The following is a 19,621-nucleotide window of genomic DNA, read 5'->3' on the forward strand; positions in this document are numbered from 1 at the left end:
GTGATTTCAACAGACAGACGGACGGACATGGCTAGATCGTCTAAGATTTTTCCGCTGATCAAGAATATATAGGGGTCTTTATAGGGTCGGAAATGGATACTTCGATGTGTTGCAAACGGAATGACAAAATGAATATACCCCCATCCTTTGGTGGTGGGTATAAAAAGTCTACGAAATTTTTAATTCATATTAATAAAATTTTCCAAATTTTTAAGGAAAAATTTCATAATTTGAAAAAATGTTTACTTGATGTTAGTAAAATATATTATTTACTTAAAGTGTTATTATTAAAGACAAACCCCTTTTAATGAAAGTAAAAAACATCAATCAAGACTAAAAAATTTTTACTTCAAAGCAATACGGTTTTCCGAATTTTTTAGGTAAACTTTCCTATGTAGACAAATATTTTAATTTAAGTTAGTGAAGTAGGTCCTTAACTTTGTGTTGCTTTATTTAAAAGAAAACCTCTTAAAGAAGGTAAAATAAATCATTCAAGGCTACGAAAATTTTATGTCATAATAATGAAACTTTGCAAATTTTTAAGGAAAAATTTCATATATTGAAAAAATGTTTACTTGAGTTTAGTTTAATACTCACTTATGGTGTTATTATTAAAGACAAACCCCTTTTAATGAGGGTACAAAATATCAAACAAGACTACGAAATTTTTACTTCATATTAAAAACAGTTTTCCGAATTATTCTTGCTTGATTTTAGTATAACAGACTCTTCACTTTGCGTGTTCTTATTGAAGACAAAAAGTTTTTATTGATAGTAAAAAAAACCAATCAAGGCCACGAAGTTTTTTACTTCATTGAAAGATAGTTTTTCGAATTTTTAAGATAAGCTTTGCCATGTTGAAAAATTTGTACTTCAAGTTCAAGTAAAATAGATGCTTAACTTTGAGTATTTTTATTAAAAGGAAAATCATTTAGAAAAGTTAAAATATGTCATTCAAGGTTACGAAATTTATATTTCATATAAATAAAATTTTCCAAACATTTAAGGAATAATTTCTTAAATTGAAGAAATTATTACTTGATGTTAGTAAAATATTTTATCCACTTTACGTGTTATTTTTAAAGACAAACTCCCTTTCCTGAAGGTACAAAATATCAATCAAGACTCCTTAAAGAAAAGTTTTCCGAAATATTAAGGTAATATTTTATGTGTTGAAAAAAAAATTAATTGATTTAAAAAAAATAACAGACTTTTCGCTTTGTGTGTTCTTATTAAAGACAACAAGTTTTTAATTAAAACTAAAAAGTACCAATCAAGGCCACGAAGTTTTTTACTTCATAGCAAGACAGTTTTCCGAATTTTTAAGATAAGCTTTGCTATGTTGAAACATTTTTACTTAAAGTTAGTAAAATAGATCGTTAAATATGCATATTATTATTAAAAAAAATTTTAATGAAGTTAAAAATATCATGCAAGCCTACGAAATTTTTAGTTCATAAAAATAAAATCTTCTAAATTTTTAAGGAATAATTTCTTATATTGAAGAAATTTTTACTTGATGTTAGTACAAAATATACTTAACTTTGCGTCCTATTATTGATACTGAAAACTTGAGAGGAGACTCTAGAGTTATCTAGACTTATAAAAAAAATAATAATAATTTATTTGAGAGCAAAATCTTTAGAAAAATATACGGGCCAATTTGCTTTAATGGAGATTATTGGTGCTGTATGAGCTAAGAGCTATAAATAAAATGCAAATTTGCCAACAATCATTCCATTAAATATCTTGGGGCAAAAGTCTCACATATCAATTCAAGTTTAAGGGACCTCCTTTTTATAGCCAAATCTGAATGGGGCACCACAAGGCAACACCTCTTGAGGAGAAGTTTTTATATGACTCAATACCTCTCATTTGTCGCCAGCATTGGGCGGGGATAACCAATTTTCCTGGTATTTTCGCCAGGAATCCAACGTTTAAAAAATTCTTAATGTTTGCACACTGTTTTCATTCTTTATTCCAAAATCCTTGGGATCACTTCCACTTTAAGAGTAGTTGTCATGTTTGATTGTGATGTTTTAGTTTAGCTTAGTCCTCCTAGGTTGTGATAAATTCTGCTTACATTTCAATTTGGTTTTCTTTTTCTTAGTTTTGGGAATTTTGATAAGTTTTCATTATTTGCACATGTTTTAGTTGTTGTCCCTATATTTGTGTGTGTTTTTTGTTTTCTTTTTTTTTTTTTGCATAATTTTCGGTTGTGATGTTGTTTTTAACAATTACCATATGTATTCTAACTTCTGCTTGATCATCCTCTTCAACTTGTTTTTTTTTTTTTTTTTTTGTTTTTGATAAATAATAAATTTTTGTAATAATTTAATTAATTAAGTATATAAATAAAGCTGTTCGGTTTGTTGTTGATTTGTGTTTTTTAATGTGGCTGTCGTAGTTTTGGTTGACTACTCCTCATGGTTTGGTTTTCTTGTTTTGAATTTTGTGAGATTTCCTTTATCTTTTTCCTTTGGGAGCTTTCTACAATGTACTCGCATCTTTGTCTGGTATATTGTTAAGGCCCACATCCGGATTACTCCAGTAGTATGAGGGGGGACCTTGGCTAAAGCAATATTTCATGTTTAGAGGCTCATCATTATCCACATAGTACATGAGATAGAAATTGCACATCTCATCGTTATTTGTGGCACTGTAAAGGAAAAACAAAAAAATTAAGTTTAAAAAATAAATCAAATTATCCCAATAAAAATTATTTTCGAAAAAAATTAATGAAAAATTCGATAAAGTTAGGAAAACATTGTTGAAAATTTAAAAAAAAAAATTTAAAAACTTTTTTTTAACAAAAAATTGTTTAATATCTTAGAAAACGATGATTGCGCCCTCTTGAGGCTCACAAAGTCAAATCGGGTTGGGAGTTTGTATGGGAGCTATATCAGGTTATAAACCTATTTTTATCATACTTGGCACGCCTGTTGGAAGCCAAAGCGTTACTGTCGATGCAAAATTTCAGCCACATTGGGTGGTTATTGGGCCTTCTAGAGGCTCAAAAAGTCAAGTCTGAAGATCGATGGCAGCTATATCAGGCTATGGGATTTTTAAGCAAAGTTGTTGGAAATCAAAACAAAATACCTTGTGCAAAATTTCAGCCAAATCGGTTAAGACTTGCACCCTCTAGAGGCTCAACAAGTCTAAATCGGAGAATGGTTTACAGGTCAACTATCCCAGGTTATGAACCAATTTCAGTTATAGATATTCAAAACAAATACAACTCATAAAAAATTTCATTCAAATCGGATAAGAATTGGACTCTCTAGAAGCTGAAGAAGTCTAATCGGGAGATCGATGTATATGGCAGCTAATATATCAGGTTATGAACCAATGTAAACCATGTTTGGCACAAATATTGAAAGTCACACAAACGTTGAAGATTTCAGCCAAATCGGAAAGAATTGCGCCCACTAGAGGCTTAAGAAATCAAGATCCGAGATCAGTTTATATGGGAGCAATACACACAGTATCCTGATGGTTAAACTAAAAACTTCCTGCAGAATTTCAGCCAAATCGAATAATAAATGCGCTCTTTAGCGGCTCAAGAATTCAAGATCCGAGATCGGTTTATATGGGAGCTATATCCGGTTATGAACCGATTTAAACCATATATGACACAGTTATTGATGGTCAAACCATGAAATCAAGATGCGAGATCGGTTTATATGAGAGCTATATCCGGTTATGAACCGATTTAAACCATACTTGACACAGTTATTGATGGTCAAACCAAAACACTTCATGCAAAATTTTATCCAAATCGAATAATAATTGCGCCCCCTAGCGGCTTATGAAATCAAGATTCGAGATCGGTTTATATGAGAGCTACATCAGGTTATGCACCGATTTAGACCATACTTGACAGAGTCGTTGAAAGACAAAATAAAACACTTGATGCAACATTTCCTTCTAATCAGATAAGAATTGCTCCCTCTAGCGGCTCAAGAAGTCAAGATCCGAAATCGGTTTATATGGGAGCTAATAATCAGGTTATGAACCGATTTTAAGCCTACTTGATACAGTTGTTGGTGGTCAAACCAAAACCCTTCATGCAGAATTTCAGCCAAATCGATAATAATTGTGCCCCCTAGCGGCTCAAGAATTCAAGATCCGAGATCGGTTTATATAGGAGGTATATCAGGTTATGAACCGATTTAGATCATACTTGACAGAGTTGTTGGAAGACAAAATAAAACACTTGGTGCAACATTTCATTCGAATCAGATAACAATTGCGCCCTCTAGAGGCTTAAGAAGTCAAGATACGATACCGGTTTATTTTGAACCGATTTGAACCATACCTGATACAGTTGTTGGTGGTCCAACCAAAACAGTTTATGCTAAATTTCAGCCAAATGGAATAATAATTGCGCCCTCTAGCGGCTCAAGATTTCAAGATCTGAGATTGGTTTATATGGGATCTGTATCAGGTTATAAACCGCTTTAGACCATACTTGACAGAGTTGTTGGACATTTCATTCAAATCGGATAAGAATTGCGCCCTCTAGAGGCTTTTGCAGGCAAGATCCGATATCAGTTTATATGCCAGCTTTATCAAAACATGGACAATCCCAACTGATCTACAGTAATAAGAAGTATTTGTGCAACATTTCAAAAACCTAAATTTAACCCTTCGAAAATTACCAAGCTTTCGACCGACGGATATGGCTTGATCGACTCAGAATGTCAAGACGCTCAAGAATATATATACTTCATGGGGTCTGAGACGAATATTTCGAGGAGTTACAAACATAATGACGAAATTGGTAGACCCCCATCCTATGGTGGAGGGTATAAAAATTGCTTTAAAAAAGTAATTGTGAAAGAAAATATGGCCATCTTTTGATTTTCGTTTAATAGAAAACATCAATAAAATTTTATTTTCGTAGAAAATTTCGTAGGAATATTCTTAAGAAAAGAATTTCAAAAACGCGGAGCAACAGCAAGAGCCGATGGCATCGTCTAGCGTTCGAAGCCATCAATACAACTTCTAACAGATGCACAGAATCATGTGTACCATGGAAGTAGTGTACTGGTCGCAGACAAAAAATCTATCATTACACAAAAAAACACATGCATTGGGAAAAGTAAAGCTAATAGACAGGGTTGTCGAGCGTGGGAAATGTGGTATTTGTATCATAGAGGCCTTTTCGCAATAAACACAATTCAAATACAACATACCAACGTACGGCCCTTGAAGCCGTCAAACCTAATATGGTTGAAAAGTCATCTAACAAAAGACAAAACGCAACCCATAGTGATTGGTGTGTGTTGCGATCTCTGGCTATTCTTTTCCATTTGCAAAAAAAAATTCCGATCATTGAACTCGTCTCGAAAGAGAAACAAACAAAAATTGTGAAATGATGATGATCTTCGCCCTAATGGCTGGTACTATGTTCGTTTTTCACCGTTGAAATCCTATTTTTCACCATTACTTTTTTGAAACATTGCGAAAAACAATGATAAAGTAAAAATTTTATTAAAATTTTGCCATAAGCAATGAGGGATGGTCCTACTGAAAGAAATCAGCAAGTTTTTCTGCTTTAAAATCTATTAGCTAAAAAAGTAATCGCCAAAAAATATTGCCTTAACAGGCAAAAAAAAAATGAAAATATAATTTTTGTAGATTTCATATCAAAGTTTAATGGTTTTCCATGTTAGTCTTTTCAAATTATCAGCATAATCAATCTATTTTGCTTCATATACCCTTTACTATCCCCTAAGACTCACCCAATTTCTGTTATTCTCCTTCGATGACTTTCCATTGTACATCTCGCCGCTATTAAATCACCCTTGACAATTGGTTCCTTATCTTCAACAGGATAAAACATTTGTGGTGTCAGAGGATCTCGTTTGCCCAACAATGTCCAATGATGCATGCCATGATCATCGGGTCGCACTCGATAGCCCGAAACAACTTTGCCCAAACTATGAGTGTGTGTGCGATATGCTATGGGATAGATGGTTTTGTTTTCGCTGATCTCACAGGATGTTTCCATGTGTTCCACAGACATGGGAGGTATGGAGCCAGCAGTGCCCATTAAAAGGACACCAGCTAATTTATCCATGCTGTTGAGAAAATAAACATCAGAAAAATAAATAAACTTCGAAAGAAATGTTGGAATGTTAAAACAACTCACGGTTTTTCTGTATATCTTATAAAGACTCCCGAATCATCAGTGCTGCCATCTGTTGGTGATATTTTAAAGACAGTACATAACATTTTTGTTTTTCGTATGATTTAAGTATTTTTTTGTCTTACCTTTAAACTTTGTTATAGTGGCGTAATGCACCTGTAGCACTATGTACTTAATGGGTGAATCACTGCCCACCTTGAAACCCACTCCTTCAGGTAACTCCAGTTTTGGAGCATCTCTCGCCCAGGCATATAATATCTGTAAATACAATTTTTTTTATTATTTTGTTTAGATAAATTTCATTAAGATTTGTTTAGGGTTTTTGATTTACCTGTGAATGTGATTGAACTCCACAGGGACTTGCCGTATCTTCGGAAGACTTTTTGGCCATTTCACCGCAATTCCTGTGAAAAAGTGAGTAGTGAGTGTTATATACAAGTAAGGGTCAGCTTGTTTAATAAATCGTTCATATATATTGTCATATATTGTTATAATGCTGATCAAATCCATTTCTACAAATAGAGAATCTTAGAGATTTCTGCTCATACTATTAAACTATTGCTCGGACTATAACCACCCTACTGCTGTTGTTGTAGCCACATTTGGAGGTGGAGGTGGCGATCTTCGTCAAGACCTTATAAGTGAGCAAGCTCGCTCCAGTTCATACGATAGCTCGCAGCGGGAACATCATGGTTATTGGTCTTTAAAAGGCGTCAATAGATCTCCTTGTCATATCGAACATCATAGACACTCAGTATTTAAACAAGAGCCGGTGCCACAAGCCCTCTTACTGAAACTTTTCACTCGATACCGCTGATTGTCCACGACTGCAGTTGCAGGTACTACGTATAGAGCATTCTACTATCCGCAACATGTGGACGCCCAGCAGCTCCCAGCAAAGCTTGTCGTGATGACGAGAACACCACTCAGATTGCAGCTCAAAGTTCTAACCTGTGTGGTGCTCATAGTTATTCCCTGCCGGGAATCTTCCCCCTTGTCATAGAATATAACATTATCTGCTAGAAGAAAACTTTCACTTATTAAAAGCTTAAGCTAACAGTTTTTATACCATCCACCATAGGGTGATATTTTTAGTCGATCTAGCCATGTTCGTCCGTCCGTCTGTCTATCGAAAGCACGCTTACTTTCGAAGGAGTAAAGCTGGCCGCTTGATATTTTGCACAAATACTTCTTAAAAGTGCAGGTCGATTGGGATTGCAAATGGCGATGTGGTCCATTTGCAATCTCAATCGACCTACACGTTTTGATGTAGCTGCTATATAAACCGATATTTTATCTTGACTTCTTGAGGCACTAGGGGGCGCAATTTTCATCCGATTTGGCTGTAATTTTTCACGTAGTGTTTTGTTATGATTTTCAATAACTGTTCTAAGTGTGGGTGGTTGAAATCGGTACATAACATAATATGGCTGTCATATAAACAAATCGTGGGTATTGACTTCTTGAGCCTCTAGAAGGCACAATCCTTTTTCGATTTGGCTGAAGCTTTGCATGACGTGTTTTGCTATGACTTCCAATAACTGTGTTAAGTATTTTCTGTGAAAATCGATATTTTCTGTAAAAATCAATATATTCTAAGAAAATCGAAAATTTCTAAGAAAATCGAAATTTTCTAAGCAAATCAAAATTTTCTGTAATAATCGATTTATTCTAAAAAAATCGAGATTTTCTAAGAAAATCGAAATTTTTTAAAAAAACGAAATTTTCTAAGAAAATCTAAATTTTCTAAGACCATCAAAATTTTTAAGAAAATCGAAATTTTCTTGGAAAATCGAAATTTTTTTTACGAAAATCGATATTTTCTAAGGAAATCGAATTTTTTAAGCAAATCAAAATTTTCTAAGAAAATCGAAATTTTCAAAGAAAATCGAAATTTTCAAAGAAAATCGAAATTTTCAAAGAAAATCGAAATTTTCTAAGAAAATCGAAATTTTCTAAGAAAATCGAAATTTTCTAAGAAAATCGAAATTTTCTAAGAAAATCGAAATTTTCAAAGAAAATCGAAATTTTCTAAGAAAATCGAAATTTTCTAGGAAAATCGATATTTTCTAAAAAAAAACCGATATTTTCTAAGAAAATTGATATTGTCTAAAAAATCGTTATTTTCTAAGGAAATCAAAATTTTCTAAGAAAATCGAAATTTTCTAAGAAAATCGAAATTTTCTAAGAAAATCGAAATTTTTTAATAAAATCGATATTTTCTAAGGAAATCGAAATTTTCTAAGAAAATTTAAATCGAAACATTAAGAAAGATAGCTTGTATGAATACACCCAGTTTAAAAAAAAACCATGGCGTTTTCAAATTGACCTCACTTGTTCGTAAAATTGAATCAACACAAAGATGTTATCAGATCAACTACAAATGCTCATAAATCAATAGAAATTTTTCGTCAACGAAACGTTCGAAACTGTCCCCAGGCGTCCACATTCTGACAATATCTTGTATACATTTGTTTAAAGATTGCAAAAAGTTTTTCTTTCTGTTGAGAATCGAATCTGTGTTCCATCCATCCCACGGTTGTGTACTTTTTTATATTACAACTTAGAAGTAATATAACAAATTTTACAGACAAACCTGCTGGTTTTCTAATAAATGCAGACACATTTCTTGGGTGTTAAATTTTTAAAAAGTGGTGACTTTTAAGTAGTCATTAAATTTAATTATTTTCATTCTATTTCGCAATAGATAACAACGAAATGGAAATTTTAATGGTCCAAGTTGTTGTCAACCTGGTCATCCTGCTTGTGATACCTCCAAATATCGATCAATATTATATATTTTTAATCATCCTCATTTTCTATGTTGATCAAATGATGTCAGCCCGCCCATTTGTCCAAAAACCCAATACTAGCATACCCTTGGTCAGCTTCGCTACCCCCATTTATTAGTGCAAGATTTCCCATTTAGCCAAGGTGTACCTGCAACCCAATTTTCAGGTCCTAACTTAACACATAATTTAAGTAATATTTTCTACGTTTTAGTAGCTATATGTACGAATTTCTTCCAAATAGTACCAATAACAGCACAATATATATCAATTTTTATGCCCAATTCAATATTTGGTACCAAAATGTACGAATGTTCCAGTTGTACCTACATTTAAATTCCTATCCGTAAAGAAAGTACAAATGACACCAATTGCGTCAAAAAATATAAAGTTTTGAAACGATTACAAGCACACTTATTGGATGTCATAGAATAAGTCCTCGCGAAAAATTTCTGCCAAATCGGACAAGAGTTGTGGCCTCTAGAGAAGTTGTTAGGGAGATCGGTTTATAAGAGAGCTATATCCAAACTTTGACCGATTTGGCCCTTTTACAATCCCAACCAACCTATTAGGCAAAATTTGATCCTTTGAAAGTTAGCGTGCTTTCGACAGACGAAGGGACGGACATACGGACATTGTAACATTAGTCGTTTTTTTTGGAAAAAATAAAATATATTCTAATCTAATCTAAATTCATTCACTCTATAGGTCAAGGCAGCTTTTTAAGAATGCAGTTGAACATTGAGCTTAAACAGTCCTCTCGCTTGGGCTTAAAGTCACATTCACCCCAACACGGTCCTAACCACAATCACGCTGTAACTAAAGTTCATGGGTATTTCTTCTATGGCAAATAGGTGAGGTACGGCGGCTAAGCTTGCATTTGCTCTTCAGGTTGACTAATTCCTCTCAGTTATTTTGAAACAAGAAAACTGATCCTGCTGGCTACGCTACATTCTTAATACTAAAGTTTCTTAAGGTTTCTGGGTCAACAGGGAAAGATTCCGAAACAACATGGCATTTGGATGCAATAACATGTGTTTTCCACCTGCCACTTTCACACTTTTGGACACATCACTACTACGCGATGCATATATTCGCTTACACTAAATGCAGAGAAAATTTCGATTTTCTTAGAAGATTTCCATTTTCTAAGAATATATCGATTTTTACAGAAAATTTTGATTTTTACTGAAAATTTCGATTTCCTTAGAAAATTTTGATCCTTAGAAAATTTCAATCTTCTTAGAAAATTTTGATTTCCTTAAAATATATCGATTTTCATATAAAATTTCGATTTTCATATAAAATTTCGATTTTCATTAAAATTTCGATTTTCATAGAAAATTTCGATTTTCATAGAAAATTTCGATTTTCATAGAAAATTTCGATTTTCATAGAAAATTTCGATTGTCTTAGAAAATGTCGTTTTTTTAGAAAATTTCGATTTCCTTAAAAAATTTCGATTTGCTTAGAAAATTTCAATTTCCATGGACAATTTAGATTTTCTTAGAAAATTTAGATTTTCCTAGAAAATATCGATTTTCTTAGAAAATTTCGATTTTCTAAGAAAATTTCGATTTTCTTAAAAAATTTCGATGTACTTACAAAATTTCGATTTTTTTTAGAAAATTTCGATTTTACAATTTTTGTTTGTTTCTCTTTCGAGAAGAGCCCAATGATCGAAGATACAAATAGAAAAGGAAAGCCAAAGATAGCAACACACACCAACCACTATGAGACGCGTTTCGTCTTTAGTTAGATGACCTTTCAACCATATTAGGTGTGATGGCTTCAAGGGCCGTGCATTGGTATGTTGTATTTGAATTAATTGCGAAAACGCATCTATGATACAACCCACATTAACCAAGCTCGAGAACCCTGTTTACAACAGGGCAAACAACTTGAAAAATTAAAAATTTCGATTTTCTTAGTAAAAGTCGATTTTCATAGAAAATTTCGATTTTCGTAGAAAATTTCGGTTTTCATCGAAAATTTAGATTTTCATAGAAAATTTCGATTTCCATAGAAAATTTCGATTTTCATAGAAAATTTCGATTTTCATAGAAAATTTCGATTTTTATAAAAAATTTCGATTTTCATAGAAAATTTCGATTTTCATAGAAAATTTCGATTTTCATAGAAAATTTCGATTTTCATAGAAAATTTCGATTTTCATAGAAAATTTCGATTTTCATAGAAAATTTCGATTTTCATAGAAAATTTCGATTTTCATAGAAAATTTCGATTTTCTTAGAAAATTTCGATTGTCATGGATAATTTCGATTGTCATGGAAAATTTCGATTTTCACAGAAATTTTCGATTTTCTTAGAAAATTTCGTTTTTCTTTCGATTTCCTTAGAAGACTTCGATTTTCTTAGAAATTTTCGATTTCCTTAAAAAATTTCGATTTTCTAGAAAATTTCGATTTTCATAGAAAATTTCGATTTTCATAGAAAATTTCAATTTTCATAGAAAATTTCGATTTTCATAGAAAATTCCGATTTTCATAGAAAATTCCGATTTTCATAGAAAATATCGATTTTCAAAGAAAATTTCGATTTTCAAAGATTTCGATTTTCAGAAAAAAATTCCGATTTTCATAAAAATTTCGATTTTCAAGAAAATTTCGATTTTCATCGAAAATTTCAATTTAATCAAAAATTTCGATTTTCGTCGAAAATTTCGATTTCGATAGAAAATTTCATTAAAAATTTAAATTTTCTTAGCATCTCTTTTTGCGTGGTGTTACAATGTTATTATTTTAATGTCAGTTTTATTAGGTTAGTATCATTTCCAGATGCCTATGGTCTAAGTTGAGAAAGAAACTCACCATACAGTTTTACTTGATCCAGGTTCACCACAGCCATAGACCAGCATATGATGCGCCGTATTCATGGTGGCATTTGGTTCATAACCCACTGAAATTTTGGGAAAAAGCGTAATAAAAAAGCAACTAGAAAATATAAAATACTCACCTATATAATAACTTTTCGAAAAGTCCACTTTTATGGGTGTACACAGATATAACTCGGGCTAAAAAATTAAAATGGAAAATAGTTTTTAAAACTTTATAACGATAAATAAAATCGATGTAATTACGAGGAACTAGGCAAATGATGGTATTCATTAAAATTCATGCAGTATGCTAAATTTATATTCGAACTCTCATCAAAAACCAATATAACATTTGTTAGCCACAATAAAAAAAAATCTGTTTTTATTTTTTTACCAAAATATAGACTATAAATGAATTTTTTGTTTTAAATAAATTGGAATATCGAAATTATGCTTATGCCAAGCTTCAAAAATATATTTCGATGAGTCATTGGCCCATCAAAATATATTTTTAAATCTTGGATTAAGTGGTGTTGCAGCTTCAAGCAAGTACAGTGAACAAAAAAAAAACAACCATATCAAAAGCTTCCGAGTACGTGATCTTGTATTTTCCGCCTAACATTTTGCATCTCTGGGTATCTTGAATATTGTTTTTATATGTAAATGATGTATTACATATAAAAATGGACTAGATATGAATTAAAGCGATAAGGGTAACATTTTCGGATGATAGCGAGCTATCAACAGTCAGACAGATGTAGATTGGCATTGTGATTTAGAATATTTGTATAATCTTTAGTTAATATATCGAAGCATTACACATGTTACGATAAAGTTTTGTGAATAGCATAAAGAATAGCGGTAAAACTTCTCTTATTTCAAAGAATGCCGACCGATTTTAGTTTAGGAGCATCCAAAAACATACCGCCGAACAAATCGTCAAACAAGACAGTATTGCAAATTTGCCCATGAACATTTCATTAAAGAACAGGGGCAAGTCGCCAGTATTAGGGAAGCATTAGCCAGAGCTGAACATATATTCTGATGTTCCCGCTCGAATTGGAACTGTGGTGTTCAGTGTCCAAATTGCTGAAAGTTTCTACCAGTTTCGCATTCTTTCAAATTTCTTCCTAAAGTGTTTTTGAAAATGTACATTCCATTAAAAAAATAAATTATGTTCGAGAAATATTTGCTAAACAATTTTGGAGTATTGCATTGCATATCGTTATCTTTCACGCTTAAAGTGCCCCAACAGATTAATTTGGCTCTCAATAGGGGATCTTAATTGTTTAAATAAAACCACTTGAGTTAACTAGTCACAGTCCATGAGTAAACGCTTCTAAGATAACAAAATGGGCAAATGCAACATTTTAAACAAAAAAGTTTCAAAAGTTCAATAGAAAGTTTTAATGAATATAAAAAAATATAACTTTTTAATAACACTGTCGACTCAAATCTTAGGTTAAAGAAATTGCAAATTCACGGTATAGAGTCAAAACCAAAATGTATTTGGGTTTTCGGTAGAAAGCAAATTTGCACACAATTTGATGTTCAAGAAGATTTTGATTTATATGAAAAAATTAGATTTTTATGAAGAATTCGATTTTTTTGGGAAGAGAAGAAGAAAATTGGAAGAAAATTACTTTTGATTTTCAAAGAAAATTTCATTTAATTTTCAAAAAAAATTTTATCTTCAAAGAAAATTTCTTTTAATGCAATGAAATCGGACTTGAAAATCTTGGGAAAAGTTCAATATGCATGTAAAATTCGATATGTATATAAAAAAATTTTAAATTTTTAATTTGGAAACCGACAAAGAAAATGTTGACATTCAAAGAAAATTTAAGTTTTTATAGAAAATTTCATTTTCCATAGAAAATTTTATTTTTCATAGAAAATTTAAATTTTCACAAAAAATTTCGATTTCCGAAGAAAATTTCGATTTCCAAGAAAATTTCGTTTTCCCAAGAATGTTTCGATATTCAAAAAAAAGTTTTAATTTTCACAAACAATAATCGATTTTCGAAAACAAATTCAATTTTTAAAGAAATATTGATTTTCAACGAATAACGACCTTCATAGAAAAATTCATTGAATTTTGTTTTTTTAAAGAAAATTAGTATGGACATTATATTCACTGAAAATTTTTTTTTACGAAAATCTTCGATTTAGTAGAATTTTCGATTTGCATAGAAACTCCCTTTGAAAATGTATTTTCAAATAAAATTCCAGTCAATACTTTTGTCTATCAAACTTTTATCGAAATTTGAATTTGAATATTTCGATTTTCATGGAAAAATTTTAATTTTCATAGAAAATTTCGATATTCATAGAAAATTTCGAGTTTCATAGAAAATTTCGATTTTCATAGAAAATTTCGATATTCAAAGAAAATTTCGATTTTCATAGAAAATTTCGATTTTTATAGAAAATTTAGATTTTCATAGAAAATATCGACTTTCATAGAAAATTTCGATTTTCATAGAATATTTCGATTTTTATAGAAAATTTAGATTTTCATAGAAAATATCGACTTTCATAGAAAATTCCGATTTTCACAAAGACAATTTCGATTTTCATAGACAATTTCGATTTTCATAGAATATTTCGATTTGCATTGACAATTTCGATTTTCATAGAAATTTTCGATTTTCATAGAAAATTTCGATTTTCCTAAAAAATATCGACTTTCATAGAAAATTTTGATTTTCATAGAAAATATTGATTTTCATAGAAATTTTCGATTTTAATAGAAAATTTCGATTTTCTAAAAAATTTCGACTTTCAAAAATTTCGATTTTCTTAGAAAATTTCGATTTTCATAGAAAATTTCGATTTTCATAGAAAATTTCGATTTTCATAGAAAATTTCGACTTTCATAGAAAATTTCGATTTTCATAGAAAATTTCGATTTTCATAGAAAATTTCGATATTCATAAAAAATTTCGATTTTCATAGAAAATTTCGATTTTTATAGAAAATTTAGATTTTCATAGAAAATTTCGACTTTCATAGAAAATTTCGATTTTCATAGAAAATTTAGATTTTCATAGAAAATTTCGATTTTCATAGAAAATTTAGATTTTCATAAAAAATTTTAATTTTTATAGAAAACTTCGACTAACATTATATATCGATTTTCATAGAAAGTATGAATTTCCCCAGAAAATTTAAATTTTCATAGAAAATTTAATTTTTATAGAAAACTTCTGTTAACATTGAATATCGATTTTCATAAAAAGTATAAAATTCCACAGAAAATTTCGATTTTCATAGAAAATTTTGATTTTCATAGAAAATTTCGATTTTTATAGAAAATTTCGATTTTCATAAAAAATTTCGATTTTCTAGAAAATTTCGATTTTCATAAAAAATTTCCATTTTTTTTATAAAATTTCGATAGAAAACTTCGGTTTTCATAAAGAATTTCGATTTTCATGGAAAATTTAAATTTTCGTAGAAAATTGGGATTTTCAAAGAAATTTTCGATTATCAATTTTATTAATTTTTATACAATTTTGATTTTTACAAATAATATCCACTTTCAAAGAACTTTTAGTCTTTACAGAGTTTTCAGTACAGACCAATATATATTATCAGTTCACTTTCCAAAAAAATGTAATAAGCCTCCATCTGCAAAGTCAAATTTTCCCATTAATATGTTTCGCACATATCACCGAGTGCAGTCCGATTCAAGTCTAAGCTCAATGAAAAGGGACCTGCTTTTTATAGCCCAGTCCGAACGGCGTGCCACAGTGTGACACCTCTTTGGGCAGAAGATAATACATGTGTGCCATACCAAATTGTAGAGTACCTCACAAATGTCGCTAGCGCACAGTGTTGCCAAATCGAAAAATCTTGGAAATAATTCTGGAACTTTTGAACGGATGAAGATATGGACACGAAACATAACACAGTCAATGTTGTGGAATTTTTTAATAAGCGTGCAAAATTTGGGGACCGTTGTAGGTCTTGACGCTGATGCATGGGGGTTGAAAGTTGGTGTCCTCGTTCATGTTAAACTGCTGTCGATCGGATTCTCTTTTTTAGAGGTTTAAAAAATAAAATTTTTTGCCCATGAACATTCCACTAAGGAACAGGGCAAACTTCTCACATATCGATGAGCGCAGTCCGATTCAAGTTTAAGCTCAATGATAAGGGACCTCCTTTTTATAGCAGAGTCCGAACGGCGTGATGCAATGCGACACCTTTTTGGAGAGAAGTTTTACATGGCATAGTACCACACAAATGTTGCCTGCATTATGAGGGGAAAACCACTGGTGAAAATTTTTTCTGATGGTCTAGGCAGGATTCGATCCCAGGCGTTCAGCGTCATATGCGGACATGCTAACATATGCGTTACGGTGGCCTCTTTCAGAGGATAGGGCTCGTAAAAACCCTTCAAAAACATACTATAATGCCTATCTCTAACGGTTTATGAGTTATTAGACTTCAAAACTTTTTTTTTTTGAAAATTTTAGTCACGTTATTGTCGATATATCTGAAAATGTGGGACTATTTGTGAACCGTTTGAAATTTATTTACATCGTTAGGAAGGTTACAATATTCTACGAATTTATTCGGTTCAAAATCGAAATTTTCCGAAAAAAATCAAAATGTTAAATTCTTTTGTAAAAAATCTAACATCATTATTTCCTACATTACTTTTTTTCTCAAATTGCAAGGCACTGATTCCCAAGTTCTTGACACTTTCAAATAGCTCCACACGTCTACTTGCTACTAAAGGTTTCTACGAGGGTTGCCTTTTATATTTCGACATTAGAGAACACAAAAACAAATGGTTTTATTGGTTTGAAAATATTCCCCCTTAAGATCTTTCGACCAATCGACACGACACTATTTTTAACGATTTACAAATTTTGTAGGATCCAATGTGAACAAATTTTTTTGACTGTCAAATGTGGCACCACTAATGCCTATGGATGTCTCAACCTCACAATAGGTCACATGACGATCTTGCAATATCAGTTGCAATTTTGAACGACCTTCACGAAATTCGTCTTGGAGTGAACATCGCCCTCGGTTGAATTCACCATACCATCGGCAAACACTGGTCCTTGATAGAGCTTCATCGCCAAAAATTGAATTACGGGCATCGATGCACTGTTGTTGAGTTAATCCACATCGGAAGTTGTAAAATAAATGCACGAAAATTTTCACGATTTAGTTCCATTTTTCTGGCGAGATGAATCTTTTAAGTTAATGTAAACTACACAAATATCGCTCGTATGTCAAAATGTTCTGAGTACGCATAACCTCAAAAATTTCAAGCTTTACGATAGAGCTGTCATTTGGCAGATTACAACAAAAGGGTTGTCCAATCCCGAAATATAAAAGGCAACCCTCGTATATGCTAGCCATAAACGTGTGAGAAACAGCTAGTTTCACTAAAAAAAAGGCTCATTTTAGCGAGGCTTCTACTTTATTTTAGCCATTTTAACGCTTTATAACAAATTAGTACATATCTTATCTTTTTCTAACTCGCATAACTTTTGACTGAAGTAACGTTTTTTTGTCTAAAATTTATTTCACTTTAATTAGAAAATTTCCAAAACACTTGAATTGCATAAAAAATATCGAATATTAGAGAAAATACCAATTTTAAATCAAAAATTCGATTTGCATTCGATTCGATATGCAGAAAACATCTATCAAAATATATCGATTTTCAAAAAATATAAATTTTCAAGAATATTGATGTCCATATAAAATTTCATAGACATGTTCGCAAATCAGTTTTCAAATCAAAATCAGTTTTATTCCAAATTTCATTAAATATAATTCTGATGAAAAATTCAAGGAAATTAAATGTTTGATTTAAACTCATGATGTTATTCCTCATAAAAATTCAAATTGGATAACCATTTTCCTCTTTGAGTTTTCAATACGACCTATTATCTGAGTTTATTTATGAACAAACACTTGAAGTGAGCATATATGGAACTTATTTTTAAATTGAAATCAAAACGGCGATCTTGCTGTGTCTGTAATCAAAACTCAGTCAGGGTTATGAAAACCGATGGCGAGTCTTTTTTTTCCAAATGGGCAAATCAGCAAGATACTTCAATATTTGAGACATGGGGCCATGGCGGACAGACATGCAATGATTAGAATTGCGCTTATGGAATGAAATTCAGATTTTGTTGGCCTTTCAAGGCAGTGCAAAACAAACAGCAAAAATGAGCGAAAATATGCAAAAGAAGTGGCAGGAGGCAGGAGAAGTAACACCCACTTGGCTGCGCGACCCCAAGTAAATGCCAACAAAGCAGCAGGTATAGAACAGAGTTGGCGTAGGTTTCATAGCAACAGGAGATGGGACAACAGCGTCGTTATTGAGAGTGTAGGTGTTTAATTGTTCTTTTTTTTCTTTTGGTTTTGTGGGTTATTCAAGTGATGGCAACCACGGCACAAGAATAAAAACAAACACCTACGCACACACAAACGCATTCGTAGTCAAATGAAGTTGTTATTGCTGTTGTTGTTGATAATCCCGACGTATGGTGATGGATTGTTGGTTCTTGGCTGACGTACATCCCAAACTAGGTGTGTGTGTGTGTGTGTTTGATACAGAGCAGATGAAAAAATGCCACCTGTTAAATTTTCCCTCCACTTTCCTAGTTCTTCCCTCACTCACTCTCTCTCTCTCTTTCGCTCTTTATGGGGATAACCAAAATCGCAAAATATAATCAATCCGTACTACGCACTCTAATGATTTATGTGTTGTTTTTGTACAAGGGAGATGGGGTATTTGTTCTTAGCGTGGTGGGAGGTGAATTTTGCCTTTCATTTGCCTTGTTTTCCAGATTTTTTGACATCTTATTATTGGTAGGGGATTTTTTGAGACGCTCGAAACTTACCGTTTTCGGCCGTACATTGGGCATTAGAAATGGGAATCTCCCCACTTCTTGATTAACCTCCTCCCTCAACTGTTCCCTGTAAATGGAATTGTACTCGTCCTCATCCAAGATGCCATATGTTAGCGGCAGACAGCAAATAGCCAACACGGCCAAAATTGTTAACACTTGTAGCCTTTGAAGAGCCATCCCTGAGTTAAATGCCATAGCCAAGGAGTTTTTTTTTTGGCGTTTTATTGGTATGAATGAGTGTATGGGGGGTTTTTTCTTAAGAAATTAACTTTTGTTTTCTTTGTAGGTATGTGGGTTTTTTTGACACAATTCGATTTTACTCTTTTTGCGTTGGTTTATACTGGGTCTTATTGCTAATTTTGTCACTTTGGCTTTGTTGGGCTTAAATCACTTATATACAAAATTTGGGGTTTCTTCTTTTTTTTTGTATTCTATTAACTGGAAATTGACACTGGGTTTTGTTGTTTTTATGGTTTTTTTTCTATTGAGTTGTTGTTTGTTTTGTGTTGTGGTTTGCGCGAGATGTTACAAAATTATTGGATGAATTTACTTCTAAAATTAATAAAAAGAATTATGTGTACTCGTCGTTTTATTGTTCTCTAGTTTCGTCGTCACTCCGCTCTTACTGACTCTCCGTTTACGGTAGTCAGTGGTTGTCGTTCGTTTGTATTACAGTTGGCTGGCTGGCTGGCTGGTTTGGCTGTGCTGCTTTGCTCTCTCTCAGCTCAGAGCTCTGAGCCGCAATGGTGTGTGCCATGCAAACAGTGTTGCCACAATGAGGGAATAGCTTGAAAAGGTTGAAGGGTTGAAAATGTGATAAAGTAAATTATTTTAAGTAAGGGTATTTTAGATTTTATTTTATGTTGATTTTAATTTGGATTTCAATTAATAAGTTGAACTAAAATTTTGTTGTAAAACTTACGTTTTATTTACTTTAAGCAATTATAATTTTCTT

The 19,621-nt window shown here is 31.9% G+C and overlaps 1 protein-coding gene across 1 annotated transcript; it reads right to left on the bottom strand.

Moving 5' to 3' along the window:
• Window positions 1-1,945: 1,945 nt before the first annotated feature.
• On the bottom strand, window positions 1,946-19,334 carry LOC106088463 (peptidylglycine alpha-hydroxylating monooxygenase). The gene is made up of 8 exons (XM_013253987.2): window positions 18,658-19,334; window positions 11,920-11,977; window positions 11,775-11,862; window positions 6,486-6,558; window positions 6,280-6,412; window positions 6,158-6,206; window positions 5,748-6,086; window positions 1,946-2,659 (listed from the first exon to the last, which is right to left on the bottom strand). Exons 1-8 carry the CDS (start codon window positions 18,859-18,861, stop codon window positions 2,491-2,493), a joined length of 1,113 nt encoding a protein of 370 aa, XP_013109441.1. The 5' UTR covers window positions 18,862-19,334; the 3' UTR covers window positions 1,946-2,490.
• Between the last annotated feature and the right edge of the window lie 287 nt (window positions 19,335-19,621).

Source organism: Stomoxys calcitrans, chromosome 5, assembly GCF_963082655.1.
Source record: "Stomoxys calcitrans chromosome 5, idStoCalc2.1, whole genome shotgun sequence".
Taxonomy (NCBI): domain Eukaryota; kingdom Metazoa; phylum Arthropoda; class Insecta; order Diptera; family Muscidae; genus Stomoxys; species Stomoxys calcitrans.